The 22,837-nt window shown below is 41.0% G+C and overlaps 1 protein-coding gene across 1 annotated transcript in view; it reads left to right on the forward strand.

The window, feature by feature from the left end:
* The window catches only part of CELF2 (CUGBP Elav-like family member 2), a 558,667-nt gene that overhangs the window by 117,629 nt on the left and 418,201 nt on the right, over nucleotides 1-22,837 (forward strand). The window contains exon 2 of the mRNA XM_055543532.1: nucleotides 16,704-16,739. Within this exon, the coding sequence (XP_055399507.1) occupies nucleotides 16,704-16,739 (36 nt within the window). The remainder of the gene's footprint in view (nucleotides 1-16,703; nucleotides 16,740-22,837) is intronic.

A 22,837-nucleotide genomic window follows, 5' to 3' on the forward strand; every position in this document is an offset into this window, starting at 1 on the left:
TCTCGTGAATATACAAGCAACTCCTACAGCTCAACTCCAGAAAAATAAATGACCCAATCAAAAAATGGGCCAAAGAACTAAATAGACATTTCTCCAAAGAAGACATACAGATGGCTAACAAACACATGAAAAGATGCTCAACATCACTCATTATCAGAGAAATGCAAATCAAAACCACTATGAGGTACCATTTCACACCAGTCAGAATGGCTGCGATCCAAAAGTCTACAAGTAATAAATGCTGGAGAGGGTGTGGAGAAAAGGGAACCCTCTTACACTGTTGGTGGGAATGCAAACTAGTACAGCCACTATGGAGAACAGTGTGGAGATTCCTTAAAAAACTGGAAATAGAACTGCCTTATGATCCAGCAATCCCACTGCTGGGCATACACACTGAGGAAACCAGAAGGGAAAGAGACACATGTACCCCAATGTTCATCACAGCACCGTTTATAATAGCCAGGACATGGAAGCAACCTAGATGTCCATCAGCAGATGAATGGATAAGAAAGCTGTGGTACATATACACAATGGAGTATTATTCAGCCATTAAAAAGAATACATTTGAATCAGTTCTAATGAGGTGGATGAAACTGGAGCCTATTATACAGAGTGAAGTAAGCCAGAAAGAAAAACACCAATACAGTATACTCACGCATATATATGGAATTTAGAAAGATGGTAACAGTAACCCTGTGTACGAGACAGCAAAAGAGACACTGATGTATAGAACAGTCTTATGGACTCTGAGACAGAGGGCGAGGGTGGGAAGATTTGGGAGAATGGCATTGAAACATGTAAAATATCATGTATGAAACGAGTTGCCAGTCCAGGTTCGATGCACGATACTGGATGCTTGGGGCTGGTGCACTGGGACGACCCAGAGGGATGGTATGGGGAGGGAGGAGGGAGGAGGGTTCAGGATGGGGAGCACATGTATACCTGTGGCGGATTCATTTTGATATTTGGCAAAACTAATACAATTATGTAAAGTTTAAAAATAAAATTAAATTTAAAAAAAAAGAGTCTTCTTCAACACCACAGTTCAAAAGCATCAATTCTTCAGCTCTCAGCTTTCTTTATAGTCCAAATCTCATATCCATCCATGACTACTGGAAAAACCATAGCTTTGACTAGATGGACCTTTGTTGGCAGAGTAATGTCTCTGCTTTTCAGTATGCTGTCTAGGTTGGTCATGGCTTTTCTTCCAAGGAGCAAGTGTCTTTTAATGTCATGGCTGCAGGTCACCATCTGCAGTGATTTTGGAGCCCAAGAAAATAAAGTTTGTCACTGTTTCCATTGTTTTCCCATCTATTTGCCATGAAGTGATGGGACTGAATGCCATGATCTTAGTTTTTTGAATGTTGAGTTTTAAGCCAGCTTTTTCACTCTCCTCTTTCACTTTCATCAAGAGGCTTTTTATTTATTTATTTATTTATTTTAATTTTATTTTATTTTTTAAACTTTACATAATTGTATTAGTTTTGCAAGAGGCTTTTTAGTTCTTCTTCACTTTCTGCCATAAGGGTGATGTCATCTGCATATCTGAGGTTATTGATATTTCTCCCTGCAGTCTTAATTCCAGCTTGTGCATCATCCAACCCGGCAGTTCACATGATGTACTCTGCATATAAGTTAAATAAGCAGGGTGACAATATACAGTCTTGATGTACTCCTTTCCCAATTTGGAACCAGTCTGCTGTTCCATGTCTGGTTCTAACTGTTGCTTCTTGACCTGCATACACATTTCTCAGGAGACAGGTAAGGTGGTCTGCTCTTCCCATCTCTTTCAGAATTTTCTACAGTTTGTTGTGATCCACACAGTCTAAGTCTTTGGCGTACTCAATAAAGCAGAAGTAGATGTTTTTCTGAAATTCTCTTGCTTTTTTGATGATCCAATTGGTGTTGGCAATTTGATCTCTGGTTCCTTTGCCTTTTCTAAATCTAGCTTGAACATCTGGAAGTTCACAGTTCACATACAGTTGAAGCCTGGCCTAGAGAATTTTGAGCCTTACTTTGCTAGTGTGTGAGATGAGTGCAATTGTGTGGCAGTTTGAACATTCTTTGGTATTGCCTTTCTTTGGGATTGGAATGAAAAGTGAGCTTTTCCAGTCCTGTGACTACTGCTGAGTTTTCCATATTTGCTGGTATATTGGGTGCAGCACTCACAGCATCATCTTTTAGGATTTGAAATAGCTCAACTGGAATTCCATCACCTCCAACATCAGCCGCATTAAAACTCAGTGTATTCTGCAGCTTATTCTTTTTATCCTTCAGTATGCCTTGGAGTTCTGTCCATTTTAGAACTTACACGGCTACCTCATTCTTTCTAAAGGCTCCATATTCACTCCACAGTGTGGACATGGAAGTTTATTCCATGGCCTTATTTTTAGGCATGTAGATGGTTTAAGTTACACACAGCACTGTGATACCTGTGTGCATGTGTGGTCATTCGCTGCAGTCATGTCTGACTCTTTGTGACCCCATGGACTGTAGCCCGCCAGGCTCCTCTATACCTGGGATTCTCCAGGCAAGAATACTGCAGCGACTTGCCATGCCCTCCTCTGGGGGATCTTCCCCATCCAGGGATCAAACCCGCATCTCTTGCATCTTCTGCCTCACCGGGGGATTCTTTACCACTAAGTCACCAGGGAAGCCTGCTATGATGTCTACAGGTAGTTTAACCTTCAACCCTACACCTGACCCTGAGAAGCATTGTTTGATGTCTTATCTGCTCTCAAAACATCCAGTACATTCAGACACAGAAAGTTTCTCTGTCTCAGAACCAATAAGATAAAAGCTTATAGATTACTATTCGTAAAACTGGAAAGTGAAACTTTTTTCTTAGATCCGTTTCTCTCACTCTGGCCATTAGATTTCTATAGAGATCCACCCAGATTATCATCTTATTTTTGGTGTCTTTTGACCATGATTAGCCATGTGTTGTGTGGTTTTCTTCTTTAAATCATTTATTGTAGAGTTAGACAGGCCTGGGTTCAAATTGACTTCTCTGAGGTTCAGTTTTCTTATCTGAAAAATGGGCATCATATAAGTATCTCACCCTTGTGGAAAATAGAAGATGGAATTTCTATAAAGTGCTAAGTGATCAAACCATAGTAAGTATGTGGTTGCTGGCTGTTATAGAGTAAATGATAAACTCTGCAGTGTAAATCTATTTCAGTGTTTTTAATATTGAGGGGATTTTTAAAATATGTGTTTGTTTGTTTGGCTGTATCGGGTCTTAGCCGTGTCATGTGGGATCTTTCGTTGCATCTCCCTGGTTGTGGTACATGGGCTCAGTAGTTGTAGCAACATGGACTGAGTTGCTCCCCAGCATGTGGGATCTTCCTTCCCCAACCAGGGATCAAACCCACGTCCCCTAAATTGCAAAGTAGATTCTTAAGCACCGGACCACCAGGGAAGTCCCTTGAGTGACTTTTTAACAAGAGCCATGACTCAATGTATTAGCATCTTTGATACTAATAGTCTATCTTGTGGATGTGATTGCTATGTACTTACTCTCATACAACTGCACGTGCCCATTTTAGGCTTGTGTTAATTGCCCATATGTTTGGTCTAAGTTTGGTGAGCTATTAGATAATCTCAAAGTTGTAGAGAACCTTAAAAGATGATCTGTTCTAACTCCCTTCTCGTCATTCCCAGGTGTACAGACCTGGTCTAATAATTTATTTCCCAGGGCGGCTAATTCAACCAGATAAGTGGTGAAAATATTCCGTAATTCCCAAAGTGGTATTACCTAATTGTCTTCTATCATCAAAGTCATTCAGGTGATTAATTTTCAATCATTCCCTACATAAATGGGAAGGAACTGAATCTTCATTGATTCAACGTATTCAATTTATTGAGCGCTTTCCGAGGACCACTGTCCATTCTGGGTGCTGATGATAGAGATGAACAGTACCCCGTGCGACTTTACAGTCTAGCAGGAGAGGCAGCGCTAAAGTGCTTATGAGTTGGAGTCTAGATTTACAAGAAGGTAACGTTTTGCTGATAGTAATTAGGCACTGTTTCTATTAGGCTGATACTGACCTTGTGCTCCATGACATACTAAGCTAAGAGACAGATTTGGCACAGTTCAGGGGTGTCTTAGTTTTGGCATTGCATAGTTTAAGCAAGGCAATGGCACCCCACTCTAGTACTCTTGCCTGGAAAATCCTATGGACGGAGGAGCCTGGTAGGCTGCAGTCCATGGGGTCGCTAAGAGTCGGACATCACTGAGGAAATTCACTTTCACTTTTCACTTTCATGCATTGGAGAAGGAAATGGCAACCCAATCCAGTGCTCTTGCCTGGAGAATTCCAGGGACGGGGGAGCCTGGTGGGCTGCCGTCTATGGGGTCGCACAGAGTCAGACACAACTGAAGTGACTTAGCAGTTTAAGCACTGCATAGTTTAGGCACTGCATAAGTATGCCATAAATTAACAAAAAGACAGTGGTCTGTCATATAGAACAAGTGAATGAGGCTTTCAAACACAAGCAATTTTTTTCCCCAAAAATCTTGAGCAGGAAAACATACTTTACAAATCTAGCATTTTCTTTTTTTTCAATTAAATGACACACATACATACACAACCAAAAGGGAAAATTGTTTTCTAGGTTGCAGCAGGCCCTGGAGATTTAAATACTGAAACCTTCTATTTGTACCCATAATTCATATACAGCTAGATGGGGTGAAAAAGGTTAATGATGGAATTTTTTTTTAAGTATGTTTCATTGACTATAAATGGCAGATCTGACAGTTAAAATGAAAATTGTTCCAGAAGAAACTTTAGTCAGACTAATTATTTGAGACGTTATAAGGATATATAATTATATTCTTCACCTTTAAAAAAAAAGTTTTATTACAAATGTGCTTTTAAAGAACAAGTAGAGAAATAAAAGCTGTAATTGTTCTTAATTATAGCTAACTGTAATTGCCCTCGATTGCAATACACTGAATATCACCAGTGGCTAAAGAAATTCTGGCATACAGACAGTGCACCCACATTCAAGAGATGAGGTACAGATTCTGAATATTCTGTTATCTGTAATTTAGCTCTTTTACTGCTGATTTCGTTTCTGTTGGTTTTATTTTATTTTATTTTTTAGCAATTGTAGAGATATGATTGTCATCTGTGAATGTGTTGAAGGTTGGAGATTTCATCTGGGGTTGGTTCAAAACCTCCATCGCCACAGAAAAGACATTATGGCGATTGTTGAAGGAGAGAACTGGACGTGACCCACTGATTGAATACACAGATTTGAATTTCTAGAGGTAGTGATGAATACCAAGTGTAATTTACTCAGCAGGACCCAAGTGGCCTGGAAGATGAGAAAGAACACATCTAACACACCTAGAACACCCTAACTTCCTCTCTGCTCTCAGAGTCATTCAGATGGGTAAATTAAAGAAGCGGGAACACATCCATGAATGGGAGAATTTTCCTCTCACTCCTCCCTTTGTGTTCAGAACTCAGATGGAATTCTGTGTCTGACCAGACCTCCCTGCCTGCCTTTATAATCAGAAGGGCCGGGCAGGAGCCCTTGCGTTGACTGTTTGGTCACAGACTCCTGAACCTCTTAGCAGTGCAGTGCACGCTTGCTCAGTCGTGTCTGACGCTTTGCAACTCCATGGACTGTAGCCCGAGCTCTTCTGTCCATGGCGTTTCCCAGGCAAGAGTACTGGAGTGGGTTGCCATTTCCTCCTCCAGGGGACCTTCCAGACCCAGGGACTGAACCCACATCTTTCGCATTGGCGGGTGGATTCTTTACTGCTGAGCCACCTGGGAAGCCCTGAACTTCTTAGAGCCTTACTTCACTGGTCTGCAAAATGAGGCATACTGATAGGGAATCCACTTCCTCATCCAGGAGTATACCAGGGCAGACTGAAAATTGAAATGAACCCACCCTTGGACACTAGGGGAGAAAAGAAGTAGGTTCTTTAGCTTCCAGAGAAAGGGGCATTTTATTATGCATTTATTATGTCCACTGCTCTAAAAAGTAAAAAAATAGAAAACCAACAAAGAAACAAGATTCCCCTGAATAACGTCGGAACAGCCCTTATTACTTTTCAGTGTCCATGGATGGCTACTATAAGCTTTCACCATAGCTGGATGAGCTTTGACAGAATTTCTGGAGTCTTTTTTTCATTAAAAATTAATTATTCTAATTTAATTATATTTTTAAAATTTATTAATTAAAAAAAAACAATGGCCTGAGCCCCATTCCTGACAACGAGTTGTCACCAGGTCTGCACGGAGAGAAGCCATCTGAGGTCCTGTCCTTTTGGCCAGTCTGCACCCTGAACAGAAGTGTATGTTCCTCACTCAGGATGTTGGGTGAAAACAAACAAGGACAAGAGGCCTGAGCTCCAGCTTGTGCTTCTTGAAGCCTGACAGCCCCCAGGGCCTGGCAGAGCCTGCAGGGCCAGTCTGTAAAGAGGGGAGGAAGGAGCTGGACTCCTAGCCAGTCTCCAGCCAGGGGTTCAAGAGCTGGTGTAACCATCTCTCCATCTTTCTCATTAAGTAGCTCCATCCCCCATGGAGTTTGACTGTGGCTGTCAGAAGCCTCCTCCTCCTTCTTCTTTGTCTCCCCCCACCATCCTCCCTGTGTCTTTGGTCCCCTGTTGCCCTCCCCCAGGCCAGAGCCCATGCCAGGAATGCCCACAATGTCCGGCAAGCTCTCACATCCACCTCAAACTGGCCAGTGGCTTTTGTGTTTCATTTTATTATTTTTGGCCACAGCATGTGGGGTTTTAGTTCCCCGACCAGGGATTGAACCCGCACCCCTGTACTGGAAGCATGGCATCTTAACCACTGGACTGCCAGAGAAGTCCCTGGCTTTTATATTTTATATTCTTGGGAAGGGCGGCATCTATAAGACAAAATATCCTTCCTCTTGCTAAAGTCTTTTCATCAGGCAGGACTTTGGCGCAGTTACACTGATGAAGTCGCTCTGGATTTGTTTTCCAAAAACCTCCACAGGAGGGGCTCGTCATGTGCCTGCATGGATAAAATCCCACCCTGCTCCTGACACGTGGGCATCCCTGTGTGCGGGCCTTGGTCTCAGTGGGTGACTCCCCTGCTGGGTGGTCAGCCTTGTGAGGGAGGGGTTCACGTATATTCATTTCCCACTCCATCCTCAGCACATAGAAACCAGCACACAGTAGGAGCTGTAGAAATATTTGTTGAAGAAATTAATAAGTAAATGCTAATGACAAATGCTAATGAACTCAATACCCATATACGTCAGTTGATGGATTAGGCCATTAGTCAAACATTACAATGCAGGCTGGTGTTTGCAAATCCCTCTTTGATCCAGAAATTATCAGGAGTGGGGATGATTTTCTCTCATTAAGAGGACTTATTGGTGATATTATGTCTCTGGGAGCTGGGAGAGAAAAATTAGGCTTTTATTTTTGCACAATGGGCCTCATTTTAAACTGACTTATCAAAGAAAAAATTATTTTCAATTAATAACATGGGGGGGCATATTTTCCCTTATGAAGCTCACTTATGAACTGCAGTACAGCTTCCAGCTCAATGATTAAAAAAAAGTAAATGCAGAGGTCTTATAGTAACCTAGTAACTACCTAGAGGGTGTAGTAAGCTAACACCCTTCCCCACTGCAGGAGCCGAGTGTTTGAAGGATGGTTGGTTCAGGTACTTACTGGATCATATCATATAATCATGCTGGATTTCCAGAGCAGAAAGAGCATAAATGATTAAGAGGTAAACCCATGAGTGCGGAGATGTCATTCTCCTTCTTCTGATTCCACCAACAAAGTCCAGGACCGCCATCTCTCTCTCAAGTGCATTACTGAGCTAAGTGTCAAGATGACATTTTTGAAAGAAAAGAAAACAAAAGCCCTTAACACCATCTCCCACTGACTGAAGGGACAGCAGCAGTGTTGTTTGAATAGTGGCCCAAGTCACAGATGACAGTCCGGGTGCCACGGTACCTGAGGCAGATTTGATTAGGAGAAACCTGGGGTGATTTTGTTCTTAAGGCCTGTGAGCACAAGAGCAGAGCCAGAGGCACACATTTGTGGCTGTTTTATAGGAAGAGTGCTAAAATAATCTGAAGAAATCTGGAGCCCAAGCAAATCTTAGCAAGGACTCTGAGTCAGACTGGCCTATTCAGAAGGAAAGAGCTTCCATGGTGGCTCAACAGTAAAGAAACTGCCTGCTAATGCAGGAGACTTGGGTTCGATCCCTGGGTCTGGAAGATCCCCTGGAGAAGGAAATGGAACCCGCTGCAGTATTCTTGCCTGGGAAATCCCATGGACAGAGGAGCCTGGCGGGCTACAGTCCATGGAGTCACCAAGAGTCAGACACGACTGATGAACTAAACAAGGGACAATTCAGAAGGAGGCTGGATACATCAGTGATTAGATTAAATTAATCTTCATGCAGCCAGTCTTTTGGCAACCCACATCGCATGTCTGCCTGCCCCCACATGCTAGTTCCCAGGAACCCCCTGTATGACTCTGTTTCCTGAGGATTTGGTGGGCAGAAGTCCCATCTCGCCTTGGTGGCTGCCCTCAGCCTGAGTTAACTACCTAAGTGATGTAAAGAGAGACTCCACCTGGTGGACTATAAACCCCTGCGAGCACAGACGAGGCAGAAGGAGCGTGAAGTGATACCTCTCGTGAAGCAGGTCCGCAGGCGGGACCACTTCTGTGGATGTTGCTGGCTGATTTCTCATTCACTTCCACGCCGGAGTGGACTTGAGAGGCTGGCCGGCCTCTTAGCGATATGAAGTGTCTCTTGTCGAAACCCGCAGTTTTCTAAGTGACTGGGTGAGTTTCTCTGAGGATCTCGTCTCCCCTTTTAGTTTATCGGTATTTAGAAAGTACACGTCCAGACTATCATTTCTTTAAGTTACAGCATCACCTCATATTGCCTGCTCCATTCACTGGGTACCAGTGAATAATTGCTGGAAAAAAAAAAAGAGAGAGAGAGATGAAATGCAATAGTGCAAAGGAAAGAAATAGACATAAGAAATGAAGGTGGGGGTAGAAGTCGTTGCGTTTCATGCCTTCATATATTCAGTCCCCTTTCTATAGAAATAGCCCTCCTATGGAAACAATAGCCCCCCTGTAACTCCTACTATTATGTACTGATACTATCTCCCACCTTGCCTCATTCTTCTTCATGACATATGCCACGTAGTCTTTGTGACCTCATGGACTGGAGCCCGCCAGGCTCCTCTGTCCATGGGATTTTCCAGGCAAGAATACTGGAGTGAGTTGCCATGTCCTACTCTAGGGGATCTTCCCAGCTCAGGGATTGTACCCACTACTCCTGTGTTCCCTGCATTGCAGGCAGATTCTTTATCCACTGAGCCATCGGGGAAGCCTACGTAAGGTGGTCATAAATACCCATTTGCTTTTTTGTTTTTTGTCTGTCTCCCGCTTCTAGATTGTACAGTTTCCAACAACAGGACCATGTTTTGTGGTTGTTCTCTGTTCTGGCACAGAACCCAGAATAAATGAGTGGATGTAAAATATGTATATATCAGATCTGGTAGATACTGAGAGCAAGCAAGGTAGCAGAGTGACCACAAGCATAGAATGCCTCTGTCCATCACTAGCTGTTTGGCTTTGGGAAGCTATTTAACATTTTTCTGTCTCATTTTCCTCATCTCTATTGTAGTTGAATCAGAGTAACAACGTCATGAGGCTTTTAGATGAGTTAAATGGCCTAGAATAGTGGCTGGTGTTAAATAAGAGCCCGGTGAATGTGAGTTATGCTGTGTGAGTGTGTGGTGTGTATATGTGTGTAGGTTTCACCATGTAAGAGTAATTGCTTGCATTTATACACAAACGCACACACAAGCCCACACACATTTTAATTATGGGAGTGAAAATTGAGGAAGGATAAAGTGATAGAGAAGAAGGGCCAAAATAAAGAGATTATAAATTCAGAGAAATTATCAGAAAGAAAGAAGTTGGGATGAGTGGAAGGAGAAGTGTCTTTGACTTTATCAGAGAAGACACTTTAATCTCTAAGGTGTTGTAGATTTCCCAGACTTGAGGTTCACCATGTAGGAAAAAAACTGAACTGTTCTAAATTGATATATGAATTTGTAATGACGCCTTGAAGCTAATCTTTTTTATCTAAGTATTATTTGGAAAGAGATCCAGCTTTAAAGGCCCACAGTTTGCCTCAAGCACTGGGTGACCAAAAAAAAAAACAGACAAGGAAAAGAATAAAATCTAGTTTATTGTAATACTTTCACCCTTACCTCCTATGACCAGAACACTAAATCATTTACAGGGCCAGGCAATAAAAATAAAAGGTATTTTAACTTTTTTTTTTTTTTTGTCTTTGTACTTTTGAAAGAATCAGAGGTGCCAATGGAGAGAAACAGTCCAAGTCTTAAAAATATTTATCATGCTAACACACAATTAACAGGGGGGTTCTCATGTCCTCTGGTTTATAGTTTGTCAGCTAATTTTGGAAACTGGCAAGCCGCACAGAAATAGATAGCTCTTGCTTCAACACGTCCTAAAAAAAGAACTGTTTGCATAGTTCAAGAATGGGATGGGATAGGAGAGGATGAGGAAGACCGCTATTTCAAACAGCTAAGAGCTGGCATCACTCTGTGCGCCCTGGCAAATGTTCTACACATTTAAAATTAAAATCGTTTTTAAGAATTGCTAAGTAATCTACAAAAACTGTAAAATACACATGAGACACTTGTCTGCTTTTGCAAATACTTGTCTCTTCTAGTTTATTTTTTCCCCTCTTTGGTAAAATGGAATTTATAGCCCAACTTCAAATTTGCAGAAAGCTTTCCTGTCTGTTCACACTGATGATTGATCCAGCAACTCTAGATCAAAGGGCAGCATTATTATTCCATTCTGGGACTTAGCAACCCCATGAGGCAGAAGGAATCACCCAAGGGTATCAACCTATCAGAAGTGAACGCCCTCCATCATTTTGGTCTATTTCTTAGCCCCTAGGACAACTCAGTTTCTCGGAACATATGACTTCACTTTGTCATCTTTTTCGTCGTTGTTTTCATTCAGTTTTTAGCATTCCACTCTATTCTTGAAATCAGATTATCTTGATCATGACAACTAAGGAAAGAAAATTAGTGCAATTAAACTCCAAATATTGCTATAACTAAAACGGACATTTTAGAAAATTAAGAGACTGGAATTACCTGCCAGCAGACAATGTTTGATGGTTCTCTTGCATGCTTATTTATTGAGTGTCTGGTAGGTGCCAGGCACTGAGTATCCAAAACCTTGAACAAGAAACGATCTTTGACTTAGAGGAGCTTTAACTAGTGGAAAACTCAGAACTATTCACCACTTAATACTTTACATAATGTCCTTTACTGGAGCGTAAACACTTGGAAAGAAGGATCAGGATTTATTTCCTCTTGGTACTACTGAAAGCACCCAGTACAGTTTGTGCTGAACATAGCCTCAGTGCTCAGTGAATATGCTGGATGAATAAACATTAGTGATGAAGATGATTTATGCTTAGAAAGGAGTGTTATTAATGGACATTGTGATATGTATAAGTTTATTGAAAAAGCATCATCCTTATGGCATCTTATTTTCAAAAGGCTTAATTTTTTAGAGCAGTTTTAAGTTTATAGCAAAATTGAGGGGAAGATACAGAGATTTTTCTTATGCCCCAACCCCTACTCAGGCATGGCCCCCTCCATCCCCCACCACAGTGCACATTAGTCACAACTAATGGACCTACGTCGAAACCAGAGTCCATAGTTTGCATTAGGGTTCAGTCCTGTACATTCCATGGACTTGGACAAATGTGTGTTAACATGTGTCTACCATTATGGTGTCATAAGAGGAGCTTTACTGCCCGAAAATTTTTCCATATGGCGTCTTCTTTAGGTTCTCTCAATTGGGTTATGAAGGAAAATTATATAAAAGATCCTTAGCATATTATGCTACGTTTATTTTCCTCAAGGGTTTCTTTACAAAAGATATAAATTCATGAAATGTGAATAATTCAGATGATTTGTTAGCAATAAAGAAAGAATAAAAGTGAACAAGTTATTATTTTAAAAGCTCTGGTGTTCTGATGATCTCAAAAAATGGCCATTGGTTGGTGAGTCCTTGCCACATTCTGCCATCAGATACAGTGGTTCTTTCTGTTTTTGTTTTTTTTTTAAATCATGGAGCTACATGCTCCAGAGGAATCATCAGGTTTTGTCAGTAACATCTTATAAATTAAACTGTGTTCACCCATTCATTTATGTTCACCAAAAATTACATTTCTTATGAAATAATGTCTGTAATTCTAATGTGAGTACATGGCTATATAAAAGATAAATTTTCCCCTGCTAGTACTAAGTGAGTGGAAAGCATAACTTTTTTCTAGCATTTGTCTTTTGCTGTAAAGGCAAGGCAAACACCTGAGTCTGTGGATGTACTGAATGGAATTCTGCATTGTCTTTTGTGCGTAAATCACACCTATAATTCACCATCTAGGAATTTCTAGTTTACTTAAGAGGAATAAGAACTTGGAGAAACTTGTGACAATCATGTCTTTTTTCTCCGCAGTATTTATAGTTGTCTTGCCCCTAGACCTAACTTACCATCAATTTTTCTTAAGCTTGTTGACTGGAAAAAAAAAATGTACAACCTAAAAGTTGAGAATTATGTTTCATTTGGCAGATGAAACTGAAGACTTAAGCCCAGGATGCAGCCTCTCAGATAGCTCTGAGGAACTGCTCCAAAGAGAAGCCAGGATATATCAGAGTTTTTGCAACAAAGACCAGGTAGTCAAAACATTGAAAGGTTCCTATTAAAGAAAACCAGATATCTCAAGCTAAGGAATTCAGTTCTTCTCAATGCTTGGAAAGATGCAAGAGTCTGGGCTCACTGAAATCATTCCTTTGATGTGCACCTCAGCTCTGTGTGGCCGGTGTCCTTCCTTCCTCATCGTGAGTCTCCTCCGAGCACGCTGACGGAGGTGAGTGCAGCAGCTTCCTGCTGGACGGTAGGCGTCCTGTCTGTTTCCTGAGTTTGGTCAGAGCAGCTGTAATGTGGTGGCTTGATGGCTGCAGCATCCTTTGCTAAGTGATAGGGAAGGCGACATTGTTTCATTGATAAGCTGCTTGTCATTTTTAATCTTTCCAGAGAACCCAACTCAGTTTTCCTAGAAACAAGAACTTTTCAGTACTTGTACATATTTGTGTGTGCTCAGTTACTCTGTCATGTCCGATTCTTCGCAACCCCGTGGACTGTATCCCACCAGGCTACAGTGGGAGTGCCATTTCCCACTCCAGGGGATCTTCCTGATGCAGGGATCGAACCCAGGTCTCTTGAGCCTCCTGCATTGGCAGACAGCTTCTTTACCACTGCACCACCTAGGAAGCCCTTACATCATGTTTGGTTAGAGATTAAAATGAGTCCCACTAACATAAACAGGTGGGGAACAAACACGGTGTACTCTTGGTAAGCGTGCAAACTTACGTGATGGTGCAAAGTGAAACAGGCCCTCCTGAGAGGCCCCAGGCACCATGTTCTTCCAAGAGAGTGGAGATTGTTGGTTAATCCAGGAGGGTTTTGAAACAGGTCAGCTGCAGATTTGGATTCTGCTGCTCTGTTGCAGTGGTTCCCCACTGAGCGCAGTTTTCCCCCCAGGGGACATTTAGAGACGTTTTGATGGTCACAGTATGGGAGGGGGGATACCATGGGCATCCAGTGGCTAGGGGCCAGGGATGTTGCTGAACATCTGCAAAGCACAGGACAGTCCCTCACAAGGAAGGATCATTTGGCCCGAAATGCCATGATAGTGCCCAGATGGAGAAGTACCGCTACTGTGGTTTAAATGGATTTATGTTAATATAGATCCAATGTAGTTATATTAGATACCACGGGGACTTCCTGGAGAAGGAAATGACAACCCGCTCCAGTATTTTTGCTGAGAAATCCCATGGGCAGAGGAGCCTGGCAGGCTACATGACAGTCCTTAGGGTCGCAAAGAGCTGGACACTACTGAGTGAGTGAGCACACACGGGGGGACTTGTTATATTAAAACATGTATAGTCTTGGAGCAAAAAAAGGAAACGGAATTGTACCTTCACCCTGGGGTGCTGCTGTTACTAGGATCAAGTTCTAAATATAAAATTAACCCTCAAGGTCAACAAGTAGGTCAGAAAAGTTCATTAATTCCTTCCTTACAAATTGAATAAGCATTGACTGAGTGTACATATATTTTTGGTCTCAAGTAATGAAATGATAAAAAAATAGACTTTAAAAGATACTTCTATTGTGATACCATGTTATAAAGGAAGACTGAGGAAGGGGTGCTTCTTAGCTGGGGGAGGGGGTGGTTGGTGTCCACAATTCCAGATTCTGTTTTGAAAAAAAAATTTCTTAGGCAGGCATGAAATTCTTAAATGAGATGAATACATGTGAGGCCTTCAACAATGTAGTGGACAAGGCTCTCAACTGAGGTTTTGTTGAAGGAGTCGAGCATTCTCTCAAAAGCCAATTTCTAGAGCAATGAAGGCCAAAGCTTTAATAGTATGTGGTTATTTGGGGAAGAGCATTTCTATAGGAGCTGAAATTTAATCACTTATATTTTTAAAGCAGCATGGCTCTGTGGGAACCAGCCTGTCCCTAAAGTGCCTGGGTGCTGTCACAGACAATAGGTGGGAAGGAGTTCTAGAAACTAGGAGGAAGCCCTCTATTTGGATTAAAATGAGTATATAAAGACAATGCAAGTTTCAAGGTGAGGACATATTGGCTTTCTGAGGTCCATGAAGCATAATTTTACACCACGTTTTGTGTATATGGGCATGTCATGTGTATATCATAATTTTGTCCTGCATAAGGTGTTTGTATCTTTTCTAAATTTATGTTTAATTGGAGGATAATTGCTTTATAATGTTATGGTGGTTTCTGCCACACATCAACACGAATCGGCCAGAGGTATACACTTGTCCCCCCACCTTGAACCTTCCTCCCACCTCCCACCCCAGGTGTTTATATCTTTAATGAGATTCTCTTTTCTTTTCTATTATAGGGTATTACAAGATATTGAGTATAGTTCCTTGTGCTAGACAGTAGGACCTTGTTGTTTTTCTGTTTTATACAGAGTAGTATGTACCTGCTAATCCCAAACTCCTAATTTATCACCCCTCACCCCTTTCCCCTTTGGTAATCATAAGTTTTTTCTATGTCTTTGAGTTTGTTTCTGTTTTGGAGATAAGTTCACTCGTGTCATATTTTAGATTCTATTTGTAAGTGACATCATACAGTATTTGTCTTTCTCTGTCCAATTTACCCACTTAGTACGATAATCTCTGGTTGCATCCATGTTGCTGAAAATGACATAATTTCACTCTTTTTATGGCTGAGTAGTACTCTTGCCTGGAAAATCCCATGGACGGAGGAGCCTGGTAAGCTGCAGTCCATGGGGTCGCTAAGAGTCGGGCACGACTGAGCGACTTCACTTTCACTTTTCACTTTCATGCATTGGAGAAGGAAATGGCAACCCACTCCAGTGTTCTTGCCTGGAGAATCCCAGGGACAGAGGAGCCTAGTGGGCTGCCATCTATGGGGTCGCACAGAATCTGACATGACTGAAGTGACTTAGCAGCAGCAGCAGCAGCAATATTCCATTGCATATGTATATACTATCTCTTCTTATGAGAGTCTTAAAGGGATTATATGACATGAAGAAGATTATGCACCACTGTTCTAAGAATTATATTTTGCATCCCTCTGTCTCAAGTTAAGCCCACTTCTGCTTTTAGAATATCTCAGCAGTAAGCCTCCATCTCCTCCTCCTCCTTGCACCCATTTCTTCCAAGAACACATCTGTCATCAAAAGATAAGATGTGTAATTGGAACAGGTTAGCTCTGAAATGTGTCTCTGGTCGTTCTTACTCATGTGCTACAGAACGTCCATCAGTGACTTGTCATTTGTGCCATTTTAATTGTCATCGCATCTGTGATCAATCCTTTGACCTGGTAGGACATCATAACAAAGAAATGAAAAACAGTGGTGGAGGTGGTTTAGTGGCCAAGTCGGGTCTGACTCATGTGATCGCATGGACTGTGGCCTGCCAGGCTCCTTTACCATGGGATTCTCCAGGCAAGAATACTGGTGTGGGTTTCTCTTTCCTTCTCCAGGGGATCTTCCCAACCCAGGGATTGAAGCTGGGTCTCCTGCATTGTAGGCAGATTCTTTACCACTGAGCTACCCAGTAATTTGCTGCTAAAAGAGTTGGATTCTGTGCTGGACATGTTACTTCATAAACCTAAGGTGACAGAGACCAGTACAAAGACACACCCTCAAAGAAATTTGTTCCTAAATGATTCTCAGAAAGAGAAACAGGTGTTTTGTTCAAATGGAAAACATCCAAAACTCGGTTTGGGATTCTTTTCCCACTTATTTTCCTTCCATATGTTGTACATTTTAAAGTTGAATGTTTTAAAATCAGTTAAGCTCAACCACCAGAAAGCAGAGGCAGATATTTTGCATGCATGTAGAATTTCCTTGGAAAGTAACCATTGAAACGCTTAGGGGAATTAATCAGAAATGTGATGTGTTGATTTTAAGTTTCTAAACAACTGCAAATACAGTATCCTCTGCACCCATATGATACTGGAATGCCTTGGCACTTTAGATTATGGCTTTATTAAACACATATTTATAATTTGTCAAAATAGGCTAATCATGCTTATCTTCTTTTTCTTCCAGAGAGACAACCACAGAATTAGCTGGAAGTCTACCAAGGTGAGCAGTGAGCTTTGTTTATTTCTGTATGTGAGCTCTGATACACCCCCCTGACAGAAGAGCTGTAGCAGAATGAAGCAGAGGTATTCTTCATTTTCTCTTCCTCATGTTAGATTTTAAGACCTCTGCTTCACCATGTAAATGCCAAAAACTGGGTATAAGTGATGTAACCAAGAGGTAGTGAAGGTGGTGTCCATACGTGACTTAGAGAAGTCATTCTCATCCCATGAAAGTTATATCACGTGCAGGGGTCCATTGGACCTATTTTCTCCACAGACATCATAAACATGCTACTTCCTGTGTTATATTCATGGGTATTGGCAATCTAAAGCCATACTGAATTGTTTTTTTTTTTTCCATGATATCCATTAGTGGTATGGGCTTCAAGGATTTGTAGATTTGTGAAAATTTTGAGCTTCCCCTAAAGAACTTGCATCATGGTTTTGTCGATAGCATAAATGCATTTGTAATTCACATCATCGTTTGAATAACTAGTTACTATCTCACCTGGGAAAGCAGTCAGTATATAAATTGATCGATATCTTTAATGTATTTTGGATATGTCGCTATATGACAGAAGACATGATTAACAGAGTGCCAATTATAGGCAGCTAGCCATCAGAAATGATTACCACTATCTATTAGAAGAAAGAAAGAAAGAAAGAAAGAAAGGAGGCAGGAACGTTCTAAGAGAGATTTTCTGGGCATCACACAGAACACCTAGCATCGTGCCTGCATCCTTGAAGCTGCTTGGTGTCCTTCGGTGAATGAATGAATAGGGCATGGGGTTTTGCCTGGAAAGTGTTGGAAAGGGAAATGTAGAGACTCTCAAGAAGGATAGAAGAGCTTACAGAATGTGATGATGCACAACACTGGGGAGCCGGGGGAGGTCTGAACCGTTGCCATCTGTTCCAGGACATAAGCTCATGTGGTTGCTTTTTTTAACATAAAGAAAATCTTTGCTTATAGAATCATAACTAATACGGCCAGAAAACTGTTTTCTGTGATCCAAATATTTAAATTACTGTATGTCTTAATTTTTTGGGCTACCATCTCAAGGCTAGCTTGCAGGGTTAAAAGCGTTTGTGTGTTCTGGTGCGGGTATCTCCAGCGGGTGTGTGTGTCCTGTGCTTTCAGTCTGGAAAGAGTCCCGTGTGAAGACCCGGCATCTCGTCATTTTCTGGGAGACAGAGAGTTGTGTATCTACTCGTGTTTGTGGTGCAGAAGTTAATCCCCAAATAATGGAATGAAGTGTGACTTTTAAACTTTTCTAGAATGGCTAAGGGGTGGGCCACCCCTGTATTGTCAGTTAAGACCCATGCAGAACTGTAATCATGAAGATGAAAATTACTCAGATGTCTGCAAAATCTGGTGCACACCCTGAATTCTATTAAGTAGCATCCTGTTGTGAATATCAAGTGGCATTTCCCACATTCACTGAGAATGATCTTTGGTTGTTGCCGGCTTATTACTGGAGGGAGTTTGCTCACTTCTTGAGTTTTGTGGGAGGTATTTTAGTAATGAGCCTACTTATTGTTTCTTTCCATGAATTTTTGTTACTTCAATACTGCATCGTGTTGAGAATAAACACACCACCAATCCCATTCTAACTGCAGCATGCAGTCATTATATGGCGGTAAAGGCGTGAGAAATAATGTGTCAGTTATTTCTCAATTCTTCTAATGTAGCCCTGGGCATTCTTTTGACTCTCTCTGGGGGCAGTTTAGGACATTATCCACTGACAATTATTTCCCTTCACATTAACACGAAATAATGTGACTATCTGATGATGAAAACTAATACAGTTATGTAAAGTCTAAAAATAAAATAAAATTAAAAAAAAAAAAAAAGAAAACTTCTCCTGGCGTCCACTCTTCCAGCTGCTAGCATTTATTTATTTGTACCATCTTATGGAATTCAATCAGGTGTTCAACTCTCAGCCTTTTTTAGCCATTTTTTTCAAATTTCTTCAGCTTGTCATTGGGATAGTGCAAATGAGCCCTGGAAAACCTTAGTGCATTTAGAACAAGACACCTGTCGTTACTCTGTTTGTCGGCTAATGATTAGTGGAACATGACACTTTGGAGGTTTTATCCTTTTAGTCACAAAAGTGTGCTTATGTGGTGACATCTGGGAAAAACGGAAAATTGTAATTCGGGCAACTGCCAGCTTGTGATATGGAGCTGGAAGGAAAGACAGCGGCGTTTCATAGCAGGTTTATGCTTTGGTTCACCTTGGCTTGGACTATCTTCAAACTTTCAGAAAGACCATTTACAAATATTGCACAAAGATGAGATATGTCAACTTTAATTGCTTTACACAGCTGGCCACTGATTGATACTATTCTGTGAAATGTGCAAATCATATAGCAGTGGATCCTCTCTTTGCTGTTAAAAATGGGTTGAGGTTGAGCTGAGGTATATGCACAAGGTACTTGAACAGACACCTGGGTTTCTTTCATTGCTAATGATAACCTAAATGTGTTTTTGGAATTCTTACCATTGCTGAAATTAAAGCCTAGTTATAATATGTCGCCAGAAAAAAAATTGGACTATATGGGCACCATGCACTAAGCATTGTAATCATATTATAAATATTAAAACCAATGTTCTTGTCAGGATTAAAACAAATATTTAAACTGGCTACGTGTTCTACTCATGCTATCCTCTTAATCTTGAAGTGTTCTGGAAAAGGAATGTATGAGTCCATTTCCTGAGCTGTGAAAAGGATCATTTCTAATCTTATATAAGACTTCATGCTTTTATTTTGCTGTGCTGCTGCTGCAGCAAAGATCAATTTAACAATTGGAACAATTGTTTTTCTCCATTGCAAGCATGTCTTTCAAGATTTTTTTAAATGGTGCAAGGTGTTTAGTTTAGGTAGATGCATTTTAATTAAATCATGGTAAAACCCCAGTTGTTCAGGTGGAATGGAGATACTAACTTAGTTATGATAAACTGGGATTTTAGTATAAAGGATGCCTATACAGAGGGCTAACTTTATTATGGATAGCAGAGTGAAGGTGTCAACAAAATGTTTATTAACAGAGGTTTTACTCTGATCTTGCAATATTAGTGGCTGGTTTTGGAAAAGAGAGAGCTTTTTAATTCCTTAAACATAATCTACTGTTTCTCAACATAAACTAAACAGAAAATAAAGCTATTTAATAGACCTTAATAGGAGCATTTTAAAGATGCCAGTAGAGATTCATGAGCCGTTTTTAAAGCTCAACACCCAGAAGTCAGGATGCTCTTTGAAAAACATGAAGGATTGGTAAATGAAGCTTACAATAATTAAATACATAAATAAGATCCTATTTTTTAATGGATTTTAGCAGAAGCCAGTGGAGGCAGGGGCCAAAGATTAAAGTTATAAAAGACACACAGCCTTTTTCTTCTATTTTACTTATTTGTTTAATATTTATTGATTTATTTGGCCGCAGCAGGCCTTAGTTGAGGCACATGGGCTCCTTGATCTTCATTGCAGCATACGGGATCTCTTAGTTGCAGCATGTGAGATCTGTTCCCTGACCAGGGATCAAACCTAGGCCCCCTGCACTGGGAGCACAGAGTCTTAGCTATTGGATCACCAGGGAAGTCCCCTTTTCTTCTACTTTAATCCTGTAACTTAATCTTTTTTCAATTCTTTCTCAGAGGAGGTTAGGAAATATAAGCATTCAGTGGAAGCAATTTTTTTTTAGCCTTTTAACACCCAAGGCTAAGAACATCAGTATATACCATCAGATTATCATTTGAGCTTCTCTACCAAGAAGTTAGAACTTGGTTGGTGTGACTATCAGAGAGACAAGTCATGACATGGCAGTTTCACTTATGAAATTTTGATCTTCAGTTATAGGTCTTTGTTATCTGAAATTTGAACTCAGCAGATTTCATATAGTGGAAGGGCAAGGCTGAACTCTGATTGACTAGATATCTCAGTCATGGGTGTCACTGATCAGGTAGCAGTGAAGGGAAAAGGTGGCGACAAAGAGAATTAAGGAAATATCTGGCGGCTCAGCTCACCATGTATGCACCATGGGTTTTTAGTTAGACATTCATTCCCCTGTGGGGGCTTTGGTAGGTAAGAAAAGCTCATATTTCTCATAGTCCTCAATTAAGTTGCTGTCTTTTGAAAGACCTTTAGCAATTAGAAGATAAGAATGTTGGTGACATGAGAAGCAAAGGCAACAAAAAAAAAGTAGACAAAAGCGGGTCTACATCTTACCGAGGAGCTTCTGCAAAGCCAAGGACACCATCAATAAAATGAAAAGACAAACTGTAGAATGAGAGAAAACAATTGCAAATTATGTCTTCTAAGGTTTAATATCCAAAACATGTAAAGAACTCACACAACTCAATAGCAAAAAAATTCAACAGTCTGATTTTAAAAATGGGCAGAGGACCTGAATAGACATTTTTCCCAAGAAGACATACAGAGGGCCAACAGGTACATGAAAAAATGGTCAACATCACAAATCATCCGGGAAATGCAAATCAAAACCACAATGAGCTATCACCTCACACTGGTTAGAATGCCTTTCATGAAAAGACAAGATAACAAGCATTGGTGAGGATGTGAAGGAAGGGAATCTCATGCGCTGTTGATAGGAATGTAAATTGGTGCAGCTACTATGGAAAACAGTATGGAGAATCCTCAAAAAATTAAAAATAGAACCACCACATAATCCAGCATTCCTGCTTCTGAGTATCCAAAGGAAAGGAAAACAGAATTTCAAAAAGATATCTGCACTCCATGTTCCTTGCAGCAGTGTTCACAGCAGCCAAGACATGGAAGCAACCTACGTGCCTATCAGTAGATGAATGGATAAAGGAGTCATAGTATTTACATTCACTGGAATATGATTTGACCATGAGAAAGTAGGAATTCTGCCATTTGTGACCGCGTGGGTAGACTTTGAGGGCATTATGCTAAGTGAAATAAGCCAGACAGACAAAGACAAATACTGCATGATATCACTTACATGTGGAATCTTTTAAAAAGTCACAATAAAAAAATTAAAAAGTCAAACACATAGAAAGTAGAAAACTGGTTGCCAGGACCTGGTGGGGACAGGGTTAAGGAAATATGAGGGGAAAACGCTGCTGGTTCCAGACCAATCTCATACTAATTAATCTAGAGCTGATGAATATTTCTTATTTTCCTTATTATCCCTAAGAAAGAACAGTTTTCCCAGCTTCCTGGGACCCAGGTCTGTTGCAGTTTGATATTTACAACATCCACCATTTATTAATTAATTCAACAAAGGTGCATTGAACACTACTTCTATGCAAAGAATGGTTATAGGCTCTGTGGTGGAGAACAAACTGATCACTGTCTCTTCTCCTAAGTAATGTAGTCTAGGATAGCAGGTAGAGATAATCACGGTGCTGGGTGGAAAGTGTTTAATGCCATAAGAAAGGTAGAAAGACATGTCAGTAAGCAAAAGGTACCAGGGAATTTCAGAAGTGAGATGGGCCACCTCTAATTGGAGGAAGCAAGGACAGGCTTGTGAGTCAACTTTCTAAGCAGGGCTTGGACAGATGGCTCAGGTCTGACCATATGGCGGTGCAGGGGGCTGTGTGCCCCACACAGAGGGAACATCATCACCCAGAGGAGGTGTGCAGGGGCTGTGCAGGGAACAGGAAGTGGTGCCATCTTGTTGGAGGGAGTGCAGAGACAAGAAGAGGCACTTGGAGATCACTTGATGTGAAGGGTTTAGACACCAGTCTGAGGAGCTGTTCTTCTCTTTGATTATTATTCATCCAAGAAGAGTTCTAAACTGTTGTTTAAGAAGAGTCATCTGGGCAAATTGACAGAATGGGTTTGGGGAAAGAAAAAAAAAAGTTGGATATTCTCCACAGGGGACCCCACGGGACTCCCAGACCTTACAATCCCTAGAGCTCCCCTCTCTGAGTCACTGTTCGGCTAACAATAGAAAACAAGCCCTCTGGTTTAAGTGATTATCTTCCAGACCTTACACTACCCAGTTTCCTGCTTATAGCACCCACCAGTATACTGCACACTGACTCTGTGGCCGCAGTTGCACTTGGTAAGAAGTATTCTTTTTCCTTGCCCCAACCCCCACCTCCTTATCTTTT

The sequence above is a fragment of the Bubalus kerabau genome, chromosome 13, assembly GCF_029407905.1.
Source record: "Bubalus kerabau isolate K-KA32 ecotype Philippines breed swamp buffalo chromosome 13, PCC_UOA_SB_1v2, whole genome shotgun sequence".
NCBI lineage: Eukaryota > Metazoa > Chordata > Mammalia > Artiodactyla > Bovidae > Bubalus > Bubalus kerabau.